This window comes from Rutidosis leptorrhynchoides, chromosome 9 (genome assembly GCF_046630445.1).
Source record: "Rutidosis leptorrhynchoides isolate AG116_Rl617_1_P2 chromosome 9, CSIRO_AGI_Rlap_v1, whole genome shotgun sequence".
NCBI lineage: Eukaryota > Viridiplantae > Streptophyta > Magnoliopsida > Asterales > Asteraceae > Rutidosis > Rutidosis leptorrhynchoides.
The window spans coordinates 264,307,908-264,321,867 of record NC_092341.1 but is presented as its reverse complement, the minus strand read 5'-3'; the positions used below and the strand labels follow the sequence as shown (position 1 = coordinate 264,321,867).

Below are 13,960 nucleotides of genomic sequence, written 5' to 3'. Positions count from 1 at the left end.
GTTTTCATTGATGACATACTTATTTACTCAAAGAATGACCAAGACCACGGTGAACATTTGAGAAAGGTGTTAGAAGTATTGAGGAAGGAAGAATTGTACGCTAAGTTTTCAAAGTGTGCATTTTGGTTGGAAGAAGTTCAATTCCTCGGTCACATAGTGAACAACGAAGGTATTAAGGTGGATCCGGCAAAGATAGAAACTGTTGAAAAGTGGGAAACCCCGAAAACTCCGAAACACATACGCCCGTTTTTAGGACTAGCTGGTTACTACAGAAGGTTCATCAACTCTGAAACCAGTATACCCTGCAACTACTGGACATCAAATCTAGAGAGGCACACACTGTGGCCTGCTCTCAATACTACTGCCAGTGTAGCTGTAACAGATCTGGAGTTACTTAATAGAACAATTAGGTTTGTGGAAGCTACACAACCTACTACTAAAAATCCAGAGGGAACACAAGCTCGTTTTAAATTTCAACTAAGAGGAGTTCAAGGGAGGAGGAGTTTCACTAAAGCTGATTTTAGGAGGGTCTTCAGGCTTCCTCTTGTACAGAATGCTCCTGCTTTTCCTGCTACTCAACAAATGATGACTTCTGTCTTTGATCTTGGTTATGTTGGAGCTACCAACGTTCCACCAGCTAAGTTTTAGAAGAAATATCTGCACTCAAGGTGGTATGTGATCTTCTCAATCATCAACAGATGCTTGCTGATGACAAGGAGTGGATCTGATAGCTTGACTGTGCCAATGCTGAAAGTATTCTACTCTTTCATAAGAGTAGAGGCTCCTGAATATTCTGAGCTTTTATGGGATCTGGTTCAAGCTCAATTTGATAAGCCAAGGGGTTCATACATCCCTTGCGAAAGGTTTTTCTGTATCTTTATCCATGATGCTATAAATGCTTGCAGAAATGCAAATATATTTGTACCAGGTACACATGGATTACAGATGAAAAGGTTTGGAGAGCTGAAGATGAACACCCCTATGGTGTCTGATAATCAATTCACTGCGCCAATTCCAAATTGGCTAGTGAGGCTAGCTGAACCCCAAGACGCTCGTATGCATTCTTATTTTCAGGCTGTAGGAATACCTCTTCCGAACCTGGTACAATAAGAACAAGTTGAACCTGCCGTGGTTCCAGCCCCAGAGGTTGTAGAGGAACCTGTAGTTCAACCACCCGGGCCAACTAATCCTCCACTTAGGGTGAACCTCAAACGATCTAGGGTAGCACACCAAGCTCAACCCGTGAGGATCAGGGAACCTAGTCCAACTAGGATTGAACCAACCCTTTCCACAACACCCGAAGTAAGAAGTGACACTTCAGCAACAGCATCTGAATCATCTCCTGAACATTCTCCTAAGAGAACTCGATACATGCCTGATGAGATGATTCAGACTCCGCCAACCCAACGAGTAACTAGATCTAGGACTTCGACACCCATCGTCCGCCAAACAGTTACTCCAACCATTGGTGATACGGACCAAGACCAAGAGCCAATTAGGTCACCTTCACCTATCTCTGTATCACATCCAAGAATAACAGTAAGCCCTACGCTAAATGAAGCGCAAGCTTCAGTAGGCAAGAGATCTAAATGCACAGATGGTAAAAAGACCACTAAGCCCATCCAATCTAAACAGGACTTAATAATAAATCCTACAAAGCAAGGTGCTTCGGCATCTAAGGAAGTAAAGTCTTCCTCTACAGTAAAGTCTGCGTTGACTCAATCAATTGAGAAAACTCAATCATTGAAGTCCAGAACGACCGAAGGGGAGCCGAAAAATCTTGAAAAGGTACCATGTGTATCGGCTGGAAATCCTCCTGTACCTCAACGTACAACAGGGTCTCGAGGTCCGGCTTATCTTGATGAGGAAGATCTGTCGCGTCCCATGGAAACGAGTTAACATGACAATCCTTCGGGATATTTATCAGACTTCCAGCAGACTGTTCCCTTGGTTCATGAAAGTGATCCATTGGTTCAAACCACTTCTCTTCCGGATTCTGAATCTCAGGGTCTGGAGGAAGAGTCTTTAACTGAAAGAGATGTGCCACCTCATGGTATATCAATGATTTCAGGAGTCGGGGATAGCAATATCTCTACGAGAACTAAACCGACGGGTAGTCCTGCTACTTTGTCAGAGTCCCATGAGACCAAAGTCATGGAGGCGGGTGCTTCGAAAGAAACTTCGCCGGTGACAACTCCGGTTGTTACCCAACCTCCATCAGAAGGGGATATCACGAATCTGACTAGTAGTATGTATAGCCCTACATATAAGAATAATATCGCACAATCATCCTTACCTGCCCTCACGGAAACTCAAACACTTCCACCAACATCGCCTTCAACAGTTGCTGCTGCTGGTGTTCCTATTATTACTTTTCCACCATCACCTTCTCGTTTACCACATTTCTATGATGCTTTGGAGCAAGAATATTTTAGTCGTATGTTTTCTAGAGTCAATCTAGATGTTCTTCGACGCACTTCGCTTCAAGCATTGTTTCGTGCTCGTGTTCGATATCCACTTAATTCCTGCTCTTCTCCGTTGAGTCCTCACCGTGATGATGAACATGACGATTCTGATCCTCAGAATAGCCATGAGGGGGAGATAGGAGTAGATGGAGAATATCTAACGGTAAACATTTCAACTAAGGGTGGTGGTGTAAGGTCTTCATCAGCTTCACAAGCTCAACAAGTTCAGATGGAATCAGAAATGGTTACTACACATGATGAAATTGATGATAAGGAGCCTGAGCAAGTTATAATTCCAATTGTTCATAATGAGGCTGATAGTGGACTGGTAGATGAGGATTTGAACTTGAGTGATTTCTATCTTGAAGAGACGGATGACGATGGATTTGTCATTCTAAGCAAGTTATCATCAGTATCTTCAATTTCGGAAGATGTAGAGATTGTAGATGAAGAGAATCCTGAACCAGTAATAGAAAGTGATGATGAAATGGATTCTTCTGATGACGATGAAGACAATCTTTATGTTAATCCAAATGAAGATGAGATCTTTGATCATATTGAAGATGATGATGTTCCAAATAATGATGCAACAAATCCTACTGGTCATTCATCAAATTCAACACCCTCATCGAGTTCAAATCCAACAAATGCTAATGAAAGTTCAACTTCTGGTACATCTACATCAAGTGAAACAGTGAATTCCAGATTCAAATACAATCATGGAATATTCTTTAAGAATCAGGAGCAAAGATTATTGTTGGGAGTAGAACATGATTTTATAATGTTACGAAACACATTCATCGAAGAAAATGCTTACAAGATCTTCCGCATCAATGAATTACCAAGGAGTAAAAGGTTTACTTATATAGGTTCACGATTTCTTCCAGCAAGTGAAAGGAATTGGTATGAGTTTATGTGGAGGAAACATATCAACAAAGATGAAGATGATTTGTGGCTTCAAAGAAAATATCGTATTTCAGAAGTGTTGAATATTACTCGAGTCGGAGTAGAGATAAGCGAAAAGAAAGACGTCATCAGTCAGTTCCACGTTATCAGAGAAGATGAGAAAGAGTACAAGTTCACTGAAATAGATTTTCATAATCTAGATATGCTTGACATCATTCACATCTACAACTACCTCAGTATCATCACCATACGACCTTTTGCTAAGGCTCAAACTTTAGAAGCTGTGAAAAGATACATGATGGAGACAATTGAACTGATGAGACGTGAAGATTTTCAAATAGGTCTCGAAGCAAAAAGGAAAAAGATTCGAATTACGTGTCCGAATCAATTTACAGAGGGACTGAAGGATATGAGGATGTTTCAAATGCAATTCGAACCCGAAGGGTTTGTTTTTGTAAATTCTCAAAAAGAAAAGGTGTTCATTCGTACTGAAGAGCTAAACAAATATTCAGATGGAACACTTAAGGCTGCACTGAAGTATCTTAAGATTCATCAAAGCAAGTTTCATGACATTGACATGATAATGGGTCTTGGAGAATTCATAAAGCATATAAGAAATCGTCTAAAACTCCGGGTTCGTACAAGACAGTTTGAGATACTTCGTGGACAGAGAAAGAGAAGATATTTCAAGGAAATGGATGAATATCCATTATATGAGGGAGATCCAAGAAAAGCGTGGGGTGTCTGGAAACCTTCTAAGCAAATTTCAGAAAATCAAGTAGAAGTTTCAAAACCAGATGGCACACGATGGAAACTAACGTTTGAACCTCTCAAGATTACAAAATAGGATTATGTTGTAAATTTCACATTTAACACTAAGGGGGAGATTGTTAGGACCCCGAAGTTGTATAGTGTTAATGTGAAATAAGCTTAATTGAAGGTTCCTTAGAAGAGGGCTATATAAGGAACCTAAGTAGTCCTAATTAGATAGCCATTGCATTGTAACTGAGTTCTAGAAGCTGTGGAATGTAATTGTACCGATTCTCTCTAATACCGAGTCTCATGCTTACATACCGAATCTCTCTTTATCTTATCATTTCTCTCAATCTCAACATGATCTGACCTATCAGGTAAAGAGGACGAGATCTGTGTGTCGGCAGCAGTAGCAGGCGAGGTGTCGGATGAGTCTGAGTTGCTCTCCAAAATGATAACGGGCGGGATATCCGACATCTGAACAAGGAAAAATAACCTTTTCCATGTCAGTAAGTCATAAAGCAAGTACGTATTAGGCAAAGTAACTACGATAGTCTAGATCATCTATAGCAGTAAGTAGCATGGCAATAACGACAAGTATCATGCAATAGAAAGCAGATAGTAGCATGCAGTAGTGAAAACAAGTAATAGTATACGGCATATAGCAGTAAAAGTAAGCAGCAGCATGCAGCAAGTTCCGCAGAAACAAGTAAACTAGCAAGTTGTAGATTAGTCCTATTAGTGAATCCTACTCGGTCCAGTCTAGACTCACTAATGCAACCTAATTCCCTACAACCAATGCTCTGATACCAAATGTGACGCCCCGTACAAAATCATCGTGTACGGATCATCAACAACAGGATCATTACAAGGTCAAACACTATATGCTGTTTTAAAATAAATTTGCATTCATAAGAAAAGGTGACGTCATAACCAACGCCAAAAGTTTAACATACGATAATGTGCCTCTACGAATAGAAGGCGATAATAATAGTACGTGACTCAATGGTCGTTACAAATTCATTGTTTCAAAAGTAACATAGTTTGAATGCAAAATAAACGTTTCATGCGAAGACATCTCTAATAAGCGCAGCGGGAGTCTACAAAGCATGGCAACTACAGCGGAAGCAATCAAACCTTAAGCACCTGAGAAAAACATGCTTTAAAACGTCAACACAAAGGTTGGTGAGCTATAGCTTAAGTATAACAGTAATGTAAGGTAGGCCACGAGATTTCAGTGTTTCAAAACAGTATGAAAAGTATATGCATAATTGTGGGCACTTGGTAACTAACTTAACGTAAATAACACCACCTAAAAGTACACTTGGCGAGTGCGTAAGCTTACGAAGTATTAAACACCCGTTAAATACTAGCGCTACTAGCCCGAGTGGGGATGTCAAACCCTATGGATCCATATATAAGATTCGCGTTCACCGGTTCAAAGACCAATGACTAAACGTTACCGAGCTAAGGGGAAAGTTTATGCCGTTGTATAACCCACACATATATAAAGTTTAAGTACTCGTGCCTAGTATGTAAAACGTAAAATGCGCATGTATTCCCAGTCCCAAAATAGTTAAAGTAAAAAGGGATGCTATAACTCACAGTGGAAAGTAGTAAAAGTCGATACGCGAGAAATAGTAAGCAAGTGGTTGGTCTGGAAGGTCCTCAACCTAAGTCAAAAGTCACTAAGTCAGTAAATCGTTCCCAAAGGTTTAAAAGTATGTAAATTAGGTCTTAACAATCATCATCATTCATCATTAAAGGCTGACTTCGTTCAGTCGCCACAACCTCTATACAAACTGAAATGAGGTGAGACCAGTGGCCATGGCTCCGTATATGCGTCTCTTAGAGGCTGACCAATTTACAGAACCAAACTAGTCTTCGTTTGACCATGGCGACGGTTTAAGTGCGAGTAGGTCAGAAATTTCAGCACAACGTTAAAAGGGTATAGTGACTTTCGGATGGCCATAAATCCTAAACCGTAACTCGGATTAAGACGAGGTCTAAACGGAAAATCATATACTCGAACCGAACTAGCTGGAAATCAACCTTTCCAGTAGCCCAGGTTAATGATCAGTTCCAGAAATAGTAAGTAAGGTGCTCCGGTGGGTTCTTGGTGCTTGATGCTCATCACGGTTCTCATCCTTGATGCGTATAGCTTTAAGTGTACAACTCGTTGATGTGTTTGCATCATCTTAACCAAGTTTTGGCTATCATAACACTAGTGTAAGTCTAAGATATGTAACACAACTCAATTAAGGGTTGTAAGTAGTTTGATGAACCAAAGTTACATCAAGAACTTAGATCCGACACATACATGAGTTCTAATAGTAATATTAAGCTACAAACTTGAAAGTAAACTAAATAAACAAGATCTTAAGTTGTAGAAATTAGATCTTAGCTAGATCTTAAAGATCATATACTAGAAAGTCTAGATCTAGTGTTCTTAAGTTAGATCCTAAGTTATAGAACTTGGATCTTCACTTTAATGAAACCATAAGTTATGAAACTTAGATTTTCATCTTGTAAAATATATGTAAGCTTACAAGCTCTTATTTATAACAAAATTAGAAGACCATAAGTTATATAAACTTAGATCCAACATAAGTATATGAAGTTATAACTAAAAAGTTATACTTCCATGTTCTTGAACTTATAAAGTTAACTTTAGTTTCAATAAATATGAGATCAAGTTTAACTAGTAATACTTGACCAAATTAGCAACATCACAACTTTAAAGTACTTACAAAAGAAAGAAATAAACTAAAGTTACAAATATTATGTTCATGCTTGTTTCATACTTAAGAAGATTCAAATCAAAGTTTGGATCTTAGGATTTAAGTCTACAAAACATGAACACAAGTATGATTATGAAACTTATGAACTTTAAATCTTATAACATTTAAGTGTAGAACCATAAACTAAGAAGTTTAGATTCTTGTTCTCGGTTCTTCATCAAACAAAATATGGAAGTAACCAAGATTACATGAAGATACAAGCTAGGTAACTTGATCTTTAACAACAACAACAAGTAACAAAACAAGCAAATGATGATGATACTAGTGGCGATTTTCATGGAAGAAAAAGAAAGAAAAATGAAATTTGTTACTTACAAAGTAGAGAGAAAAGATGAGAGAAAAGTGTAAGTATTTTGTGTGTGTGAAATGAAATGAAGACAAGTGAATAAGTAACATAAAAAAATTTTGAACTCTCCCTCCTTGCTTCCAAAACCGACGGCCAAGTCCCAAAGGGGAAGGTCAAGACTCACTTTCTTGTGTTGGGAGGTGGTGAAAGCTAGAAATGGATTAAAGTTAAGTTGCATGGGAGCTTGGTGCAAGCATGCTTGTGACAAGTCTCTTCATACTTTAATTAATCCAAGTTTAAGCCTTAATAAGTCATTAGCATAATGTTGGGCTAACTAGTCCATTAAGAAAGTAGGGTGGGCTTCCAAGTCCATGTCCATTAATAAAGGCCCAAGTGTAAGTATGTAACAAATAAATAAACAAAGCCCAAGTAATTAACTAGTAACATTAGTTAATTAAAAATGATTAATAATAATTAATTATGAACGTAAATAATATTCAAAATATTATTCGTGTAAAGCAGGTGTGTCACAAAGGCAAGTCGGGACATGTAAAGTCAAATACGATAACAAGTAAATGTATAAAAATACATTTACTAAAGCGCAAGTATTAATAATAAATATTAATAATAATAAGTTGGAAAATCCAGGGTCGTTACACGTTGAGTTCATCAAGATTATTGTTAAGTCAATTATAGTTGGATATATTATGAAATGGTATGCATGCCGCCAATTTTCGATGTAAAGAAAGTTTGTCTTTTAAAAACGAATGCAATGTTTGTAAAATGTATCATATAGAGGTCAAGTACCTCGTGATGTAACCAAATATTATGTATTCATCCAGATGGATTAGGACGGGTCGTTAGAGTAAGTTTACTTATATTATATCATACTTCCCTTTATTATTATTATTATTATTATTATTATTATTATTATTATTATTATTATTATTATTATTATTATTATTATTATTATTATTATTATTATTATTATTATTATTATTATTATTATTATTATTATTATTATAAATCATAAATATATAGTAATTAGTAATCTTAATATATGGTTAATATTTTTTAAATATATTTGAGACTCATAATGGTTAAACTAATTATGTATAGGTTGAACTGATAACTCAAGAATATCGTGACCTAAGCTAGCAAGGTGAGTTTCGTGTTATTTTTAAAACTGAGATATATGCGATATATTACGTGATTTTAATAGCATGGATATTGTTTTTATGCATATGTATGCCATGCTAGTTGATGGGTAACCATGAGCTGAAACGTAATGGTCGTTGGCTCATAAATATATGTAAGGATATAAAAGCCGAAACGTAACGGTCGTTGGCTCTCATATATAAATAAAGGCACGACTAGTACACAAGCGGCCACTTGTCGTACGAAATCGATGCAGAAACCTGGTTAACCCAGTTCAACAGAGATCTCACTCTATTTTTATATGTTGCATTTTACTTCATGAGTGCATATTATGTATGATATTTTGTACACAAACACACGAAATCACTAAGCCTTTAGGCTTACGCATGTACACGTATATCTCAGGACACCTCTAGATGGCTCATGGAAATGGAAATCGTAGGACCAGATGGCACCCGAAGACTTGTCGTTTTATTTTAGTATGTTATAGACTAGTCAAAATAATGTAACGCTTTCGTTGTATTGTAAAAACGTTTGTATCATAAATAAAAAGTTGTCATTTTGTTGGAATAAATATCGGGCGTTATAAGTTGGTATCCGAGCCTTAGGTTTAAGTAAATTAGATATAGTGTGCCTAGTCTTAAACCATTCATGCATTACACAAAAATATTTTTTTTACTTAATTAAATTCAAAACCTAACCAAAATTTTTGTTTTGGTTGTAGGAACCATGTCGATACCTTATATCATTATTAGTGACGACGAAGAGGAGATCCCACAAAATGAACCACCCCTCATAATAATTTCCACTACCACCTTACATGAGTTGCATCACCAGATCCATCTTTATCGAGATGCCATCGACAATAACTCACAGTACATCCATAACTTAGAAGTGGCTTACCTGATCGCAAACCGACCCATGCTTACCAAGATTAGAGATGTTTATGACTACACAAAATTCAAGACGATCGACGTTCGGTGTTTTGTTAGACGGATTTTTGGAACCATAAAGATTTGGCTTAAATGCGCACCCTTTATTGGAGCACTTCCTAGTTACCCCTTTATCCCGTTGGTCCCAAAATACTCTACCTGGTTGGTGAGTGGATGATGGTTATGGAAGTTGTTGTTTGTTTGTAAGATAGGTGTTCATAGTACTAGTTTGAAACCAGTAGTTTGTGTGAAGTTTGAACCAATAGTTTGTATGATAGTCGATCGGGTATAAGCACATTTTGTTCATGAGTGCTTATTACGATTATTAGTTTGTGATATGATACATACGATGTACTAACCATAAGCACATTTTGTCTGTTAGTGCTTATTACGGTTTTTAGTTTGTTATGTAAAATATGATGTATATTACAACGGATATAATGAAAACGTTTTGATTGTACATACATGCAAGTTGTTATTGCCTTAAATTACATGATTTACTTTTTTAAAATTTTTATAAATTCTCGCATATATATATATATATATATATATATATATATATATATATATATATATATATATATAAACATATATGATGAAAGAATATAAGTCTTGTTCGCAAGAGGACGGACTGATAAATTAAGACTTGTTCCCGAGAGGACAAGCAAATAAATCAAGACTTGTTCGAAAGAGGACAAGCTGATAAACTAAGACTTGATCCCAAGAGTACAAGCAAATAAATTAAGACTTGTTCAGGAAAAGACAAGTAATTAATTTAAGACTGGTTAAAAAAAAAAAAAAGACAAGCAAAGAATTTAAGACTTACTCAGAAAAGGGTCAAGTAAATATAATGAGACTTGTCTGAAAGAGGACAAGCAAATAAATTAAGACTCATCCAAAAATGGATAAGTAAATATACTTATTATGATGGATAATATAAAGTAACATTTTGTTACAGATTAAGAATTATGACTACACAAAGATCTGGAGCTAATGGATTCCCTATTAATGTTAATACCGAAATACCTGTCCATGAAAATCTGATAGGACAAGGTAGTACTACTACGAGAGGTAGAGGTAGAGGTCGTGGTCGTAGCGGAGCTACTTCTGCTCGCACAACATGAAACCCCGAAATTGATATATCTGAGATAGTTGCTAGAGCAATTCAAGATACTGTACCTCGAATGTTACAACAAAATAGGGAGGAAATCTTAAGAGCTACAGAGGAAAATACGAATAGGATAATAGACACACGAATCCAAAGAGAAACCGGTGATGATAATGTACCACCACCGCCAGAACAACCTGAAAATCCTGAACACCCAGAAAACCCTGAACGTCCTGAGGTTCTTGAGCGTAAGGAAAATGGGTTTAGATATAAAGAATTTACGGAAACTAAGCCAACTATATACCATGGAAAAGGAGGTCCAATAGTTGAAATGGACTGGCTAAGCAATATCGAAGTTTGCTTTGAAACTTGTTGTTGCCCGAAAAATCTCAAAGTAAGATACGCAACGACTTTATTTCAAACTGCAGTCTTCACTGGTGGAATAGAGAAAGGGCTGCATATGGAATCACTGAAGCTGCTGAAATTCCATGGAAGAAATTCAAAGAAATGATGAAGGAAAAGTACTGCCCCAGGAGCGAAACTCTAAAACTGGAAATCGAGTTTCTACGCCTTGAGATGGGGAACGATACTGTTCAAGTATACACTGAGAAATTTATTGAGAAATCTAGATTTTCACCGTTCCATGTGGCAAATGAAGCCAGGAAAATTGAATTGTATACGGAGGGGCTAAGGCCTGATCTGAAAAGGATAGTTCAAGTAACTATGCCTAAAACATTTCTTGAAGCAGTCGAGGCAGCAAAAATTGCCGACAAGGATCATGAAAAGTTACCTCAGAATCATAATAATCAAAAGAGGCGATATAACGATTTTAACAGTGCTGTAAATAAGGGAAGATTTGCACCACCGTCAAATAAAAGATTTAATGCACCAAGAACTTGTAATACATGTGGAAAGTCACACTCTGGGATTTGTAGGTTTGAGAAAAGATGTTCCAATTGCAACAAAGTTGGACATATTGCGCAAGATTGCAGGATTGTTGAACAAACATGTTACCATTGTGGTAAGATAGGACATATTCGACCCAATTGTCCTGATCTCGGAAGAGGAGTTGCAGGAACTAGCAAGACTGAGAAGAAGGAAGTACCAAAGGCAAAGATAAGGGCATTTCAAATGACAAAGAAAGAGGCTAAGGACACACCCGATGTCGTGTCAGGTACTTTTCTCGTCAATAATGCAAATGCTCAAGTTTTATTTGATTCTGGTGCAAATAGAAGTTTTGTGTCTACTACTTTCTGCAATAACTTAGATCGATGTGTTGAAAAGCTGAATGATATATATACAGTAGAAATAGCTGATGGGAATCATGTTCGTGTAGAAGATATTATTAATAACTGTACCATCACTCTAGGAAAAACCCAGTTTCCTATTACTCTAGTACCTATACAACTTGGCGAATTTGACATTGTAGTTGGAATGGATTGGTTATCCGAGAATCAAGCTAAAATCATCTGTGATAGAAAAATGATTCGAATCAAAGCACCAAACCATGAAAATATTTGTATATATGGTGACAAAAGGGATAAAGAATTGAACTTGATATCCATGATGAAAACTAGGAAGTATTTAACGAAGGGATATGAGGCATATATAGCCTATGTTATAGATATAAAGAAAGAAAATTTAAACGAAATCGAAGATGTGGCTATAGTATCTGAATATCCTGATGTTTTTCCTAATGAATTACCAGGAATTCCACCAAAAAGGCAAGTTGAGTTTAAGATTGATCTTGTACCTGGAGCAACACCAATAGCTCGATCACCGTATCATCTAGCTCCAACAGAGTTACAAGAATTAATGAAACAACTCCAAGAGTTGTTGGACAAAGGATTCATAAGACCTAGTTCATCCCCTTGGGGAGCACCAATTATCTTTGTCAAAAAGAAGGATGGAACAATGCGCATGTGCATTGATTATCGTGAGCTGAATAAAGTCACAATAAAGAATAAGTATCCATTACCAAGAATAGATGACTTGTTCGATCAATTACAAGGAACAAGTTATTTTTCAAAGATAGATCTGAGTTCTGGATACCACCAACTTAAGGTTAGAGATGAAGATATTCAAAAGACTACATTTTGGACAAGATATGGACACTATGAGTTCCTAGTAATGCCATTTGGTCTCATAAATTCGCCTGCAATATTTATGGATCTCATGAATAGAGTTTGCAAACCGTATCTGGACAAATTCGTAATAGTTTTCATCGATGATATTTTGAGTTACTCAAAAAATCAAAAGGATCATGAATGTCATCTTAGAACTATTTTAGATTTGCTTCGAAAAGAGAAACTATATGCCAAGTTCTCTAAGTGTGAGTTCTGGATTAGAGAAGTTTAATTCTTGGGGCATGTAGTTAATCAAGATGGAATCAAGGTGGATCCAGCAAAGATAGATGCAGTAATGAAATGGGAACCTCCTAAAACACCTAAGGAAGTTCGTAGTTTCATTGGTCTTGCTGGTTATTATCGACGATTCATTCATGATTTTTCAAAGATTGCAACACCGTTGACCAAACTTAAAAGAAAGAATAGCAAGTTTGATTGGGGTCCTGAACAAGAAGAATCATTCCTGACACTAAGACAAAAGTTGAGCAGTGCACCAATCTTGACATTGCCAGAAGGCACATATGAATTCGTTGTATATAGTGACGTGTCAAACCTGGGGCTAGGCTGTGTACTAATGCAATGAGATAAAGTTATAGCATATGCATCCAGACAATTAAAGGAACATGAAAAGAAATACCCTACGGATGATCTATAATTAGCTGCAGTAGTGTTTGCATTAAAATTATGGAGACACTACTTGTATGGAATGAAGTGTACGATCTACACAGATCACAAGAGCTTGAAATATTTGTTTAATCAAAAAGAGCTAAACATGAGACAACGACGTTGGATGGAGTTAGTAAGCGATTATGATTGTGAAATTCTTTATCATCCAGGAAAGGCAAATGTAGTGGCAGATGCCTTGAGTCGAAAGGAGAGAACTGAGGTGATTAAAGTTAGGGTAATGAGAATTGACTTGACTTTAGATTTAAATAACAAAATTAGAGAGGTACAACAAGTGTTTGTTCAAAAAGGAAGTCTTAATAAAGAGAGAATGAAAGGTCAATTCAAACTACTTGAAGATGACAGTGATGGAATCAAAAGGTTCAAAGGAAGAATTTAGATTCCTAATCACGAAGACCTTAGAGAAATTATCTGAAGTGAAGCTCATAAGTCCAAATATTCAATACATCCTGGAGGCACTAAAATGTACAAGGACTTAAAGTTAATGTATTGGTGGCCAGGAATGAAGAAGTCAATTGGAGATTTTGTTGAGAGATGTCACACATGTCTCCAAGTCAAAGCCGAACACCAAAAGCCATATGGTAGTTTACAATCTTTAGAGATTCCTGTTTAGAAATGGGATCATATTACAATGGATTTTGTTGTAAGACTACCTAGAACTCAAAAGAGTCACGATGCTATATGGGTAATTGTTGATAGATTAACCAAATCGTCACATTTCTTACCCATAAGAGAAGCATA

At 36.6% G+C, this 13,960-nt stretch overlaps 1 protein-coding gene across 1 annotated transcript; it reads left to right on the top strand.

Moving 5' to 3' along the window:
• Nucleotides 1-10,485: 10,485 nt before the first annotated feature.
• LOC139868738 (uncharacterized) lies at nucleotides 10,486-13,118 on the top strand. The gene is made up of 3 exons (XM_071857075.1): nucleotides 10,486-10,748; nucleotides 10,838-12,270; nucleotides 12,784-13,118. Exons 1-3 carry the CDS (start codon nucleotides 10,486-10,488, stop codon nucleotides 13,116-13,118), a joined length of 2,031 nt encoding a protein of 676 aa, XP_071713176.1.
• Nucleotides 13,119-13,960: the final 842 nt, after the last annotated feature.

What these genes read in the sequence shown, in the direction of transcription:
- LOC139868738 (XM_071857075.1), top strand. Translation starts at nt 10,486, where the DNA reads ATGTTACAACAAAATAGGGAGGAAATCTTAAGAGCTACAGAGGAAAAT. An exon ending in CCAATAGTTGAAATGGACTG is followed by an intron (nt 10,749 to 10,837) that starts GCTAAGCAATAT and finishes TTCAAACTGCAG; the next exon opens with TCTTCACTGGTGGAATAGAG. An exon ending in CAAAGGATTCATAAGACCTA is followed by an intron (nt 12,271 to 12,783) that starts GTTCATCCCCTT and finishes TGGGGCATGTAG; the next exon opens with TTAATCAAGATGGAATCAAG.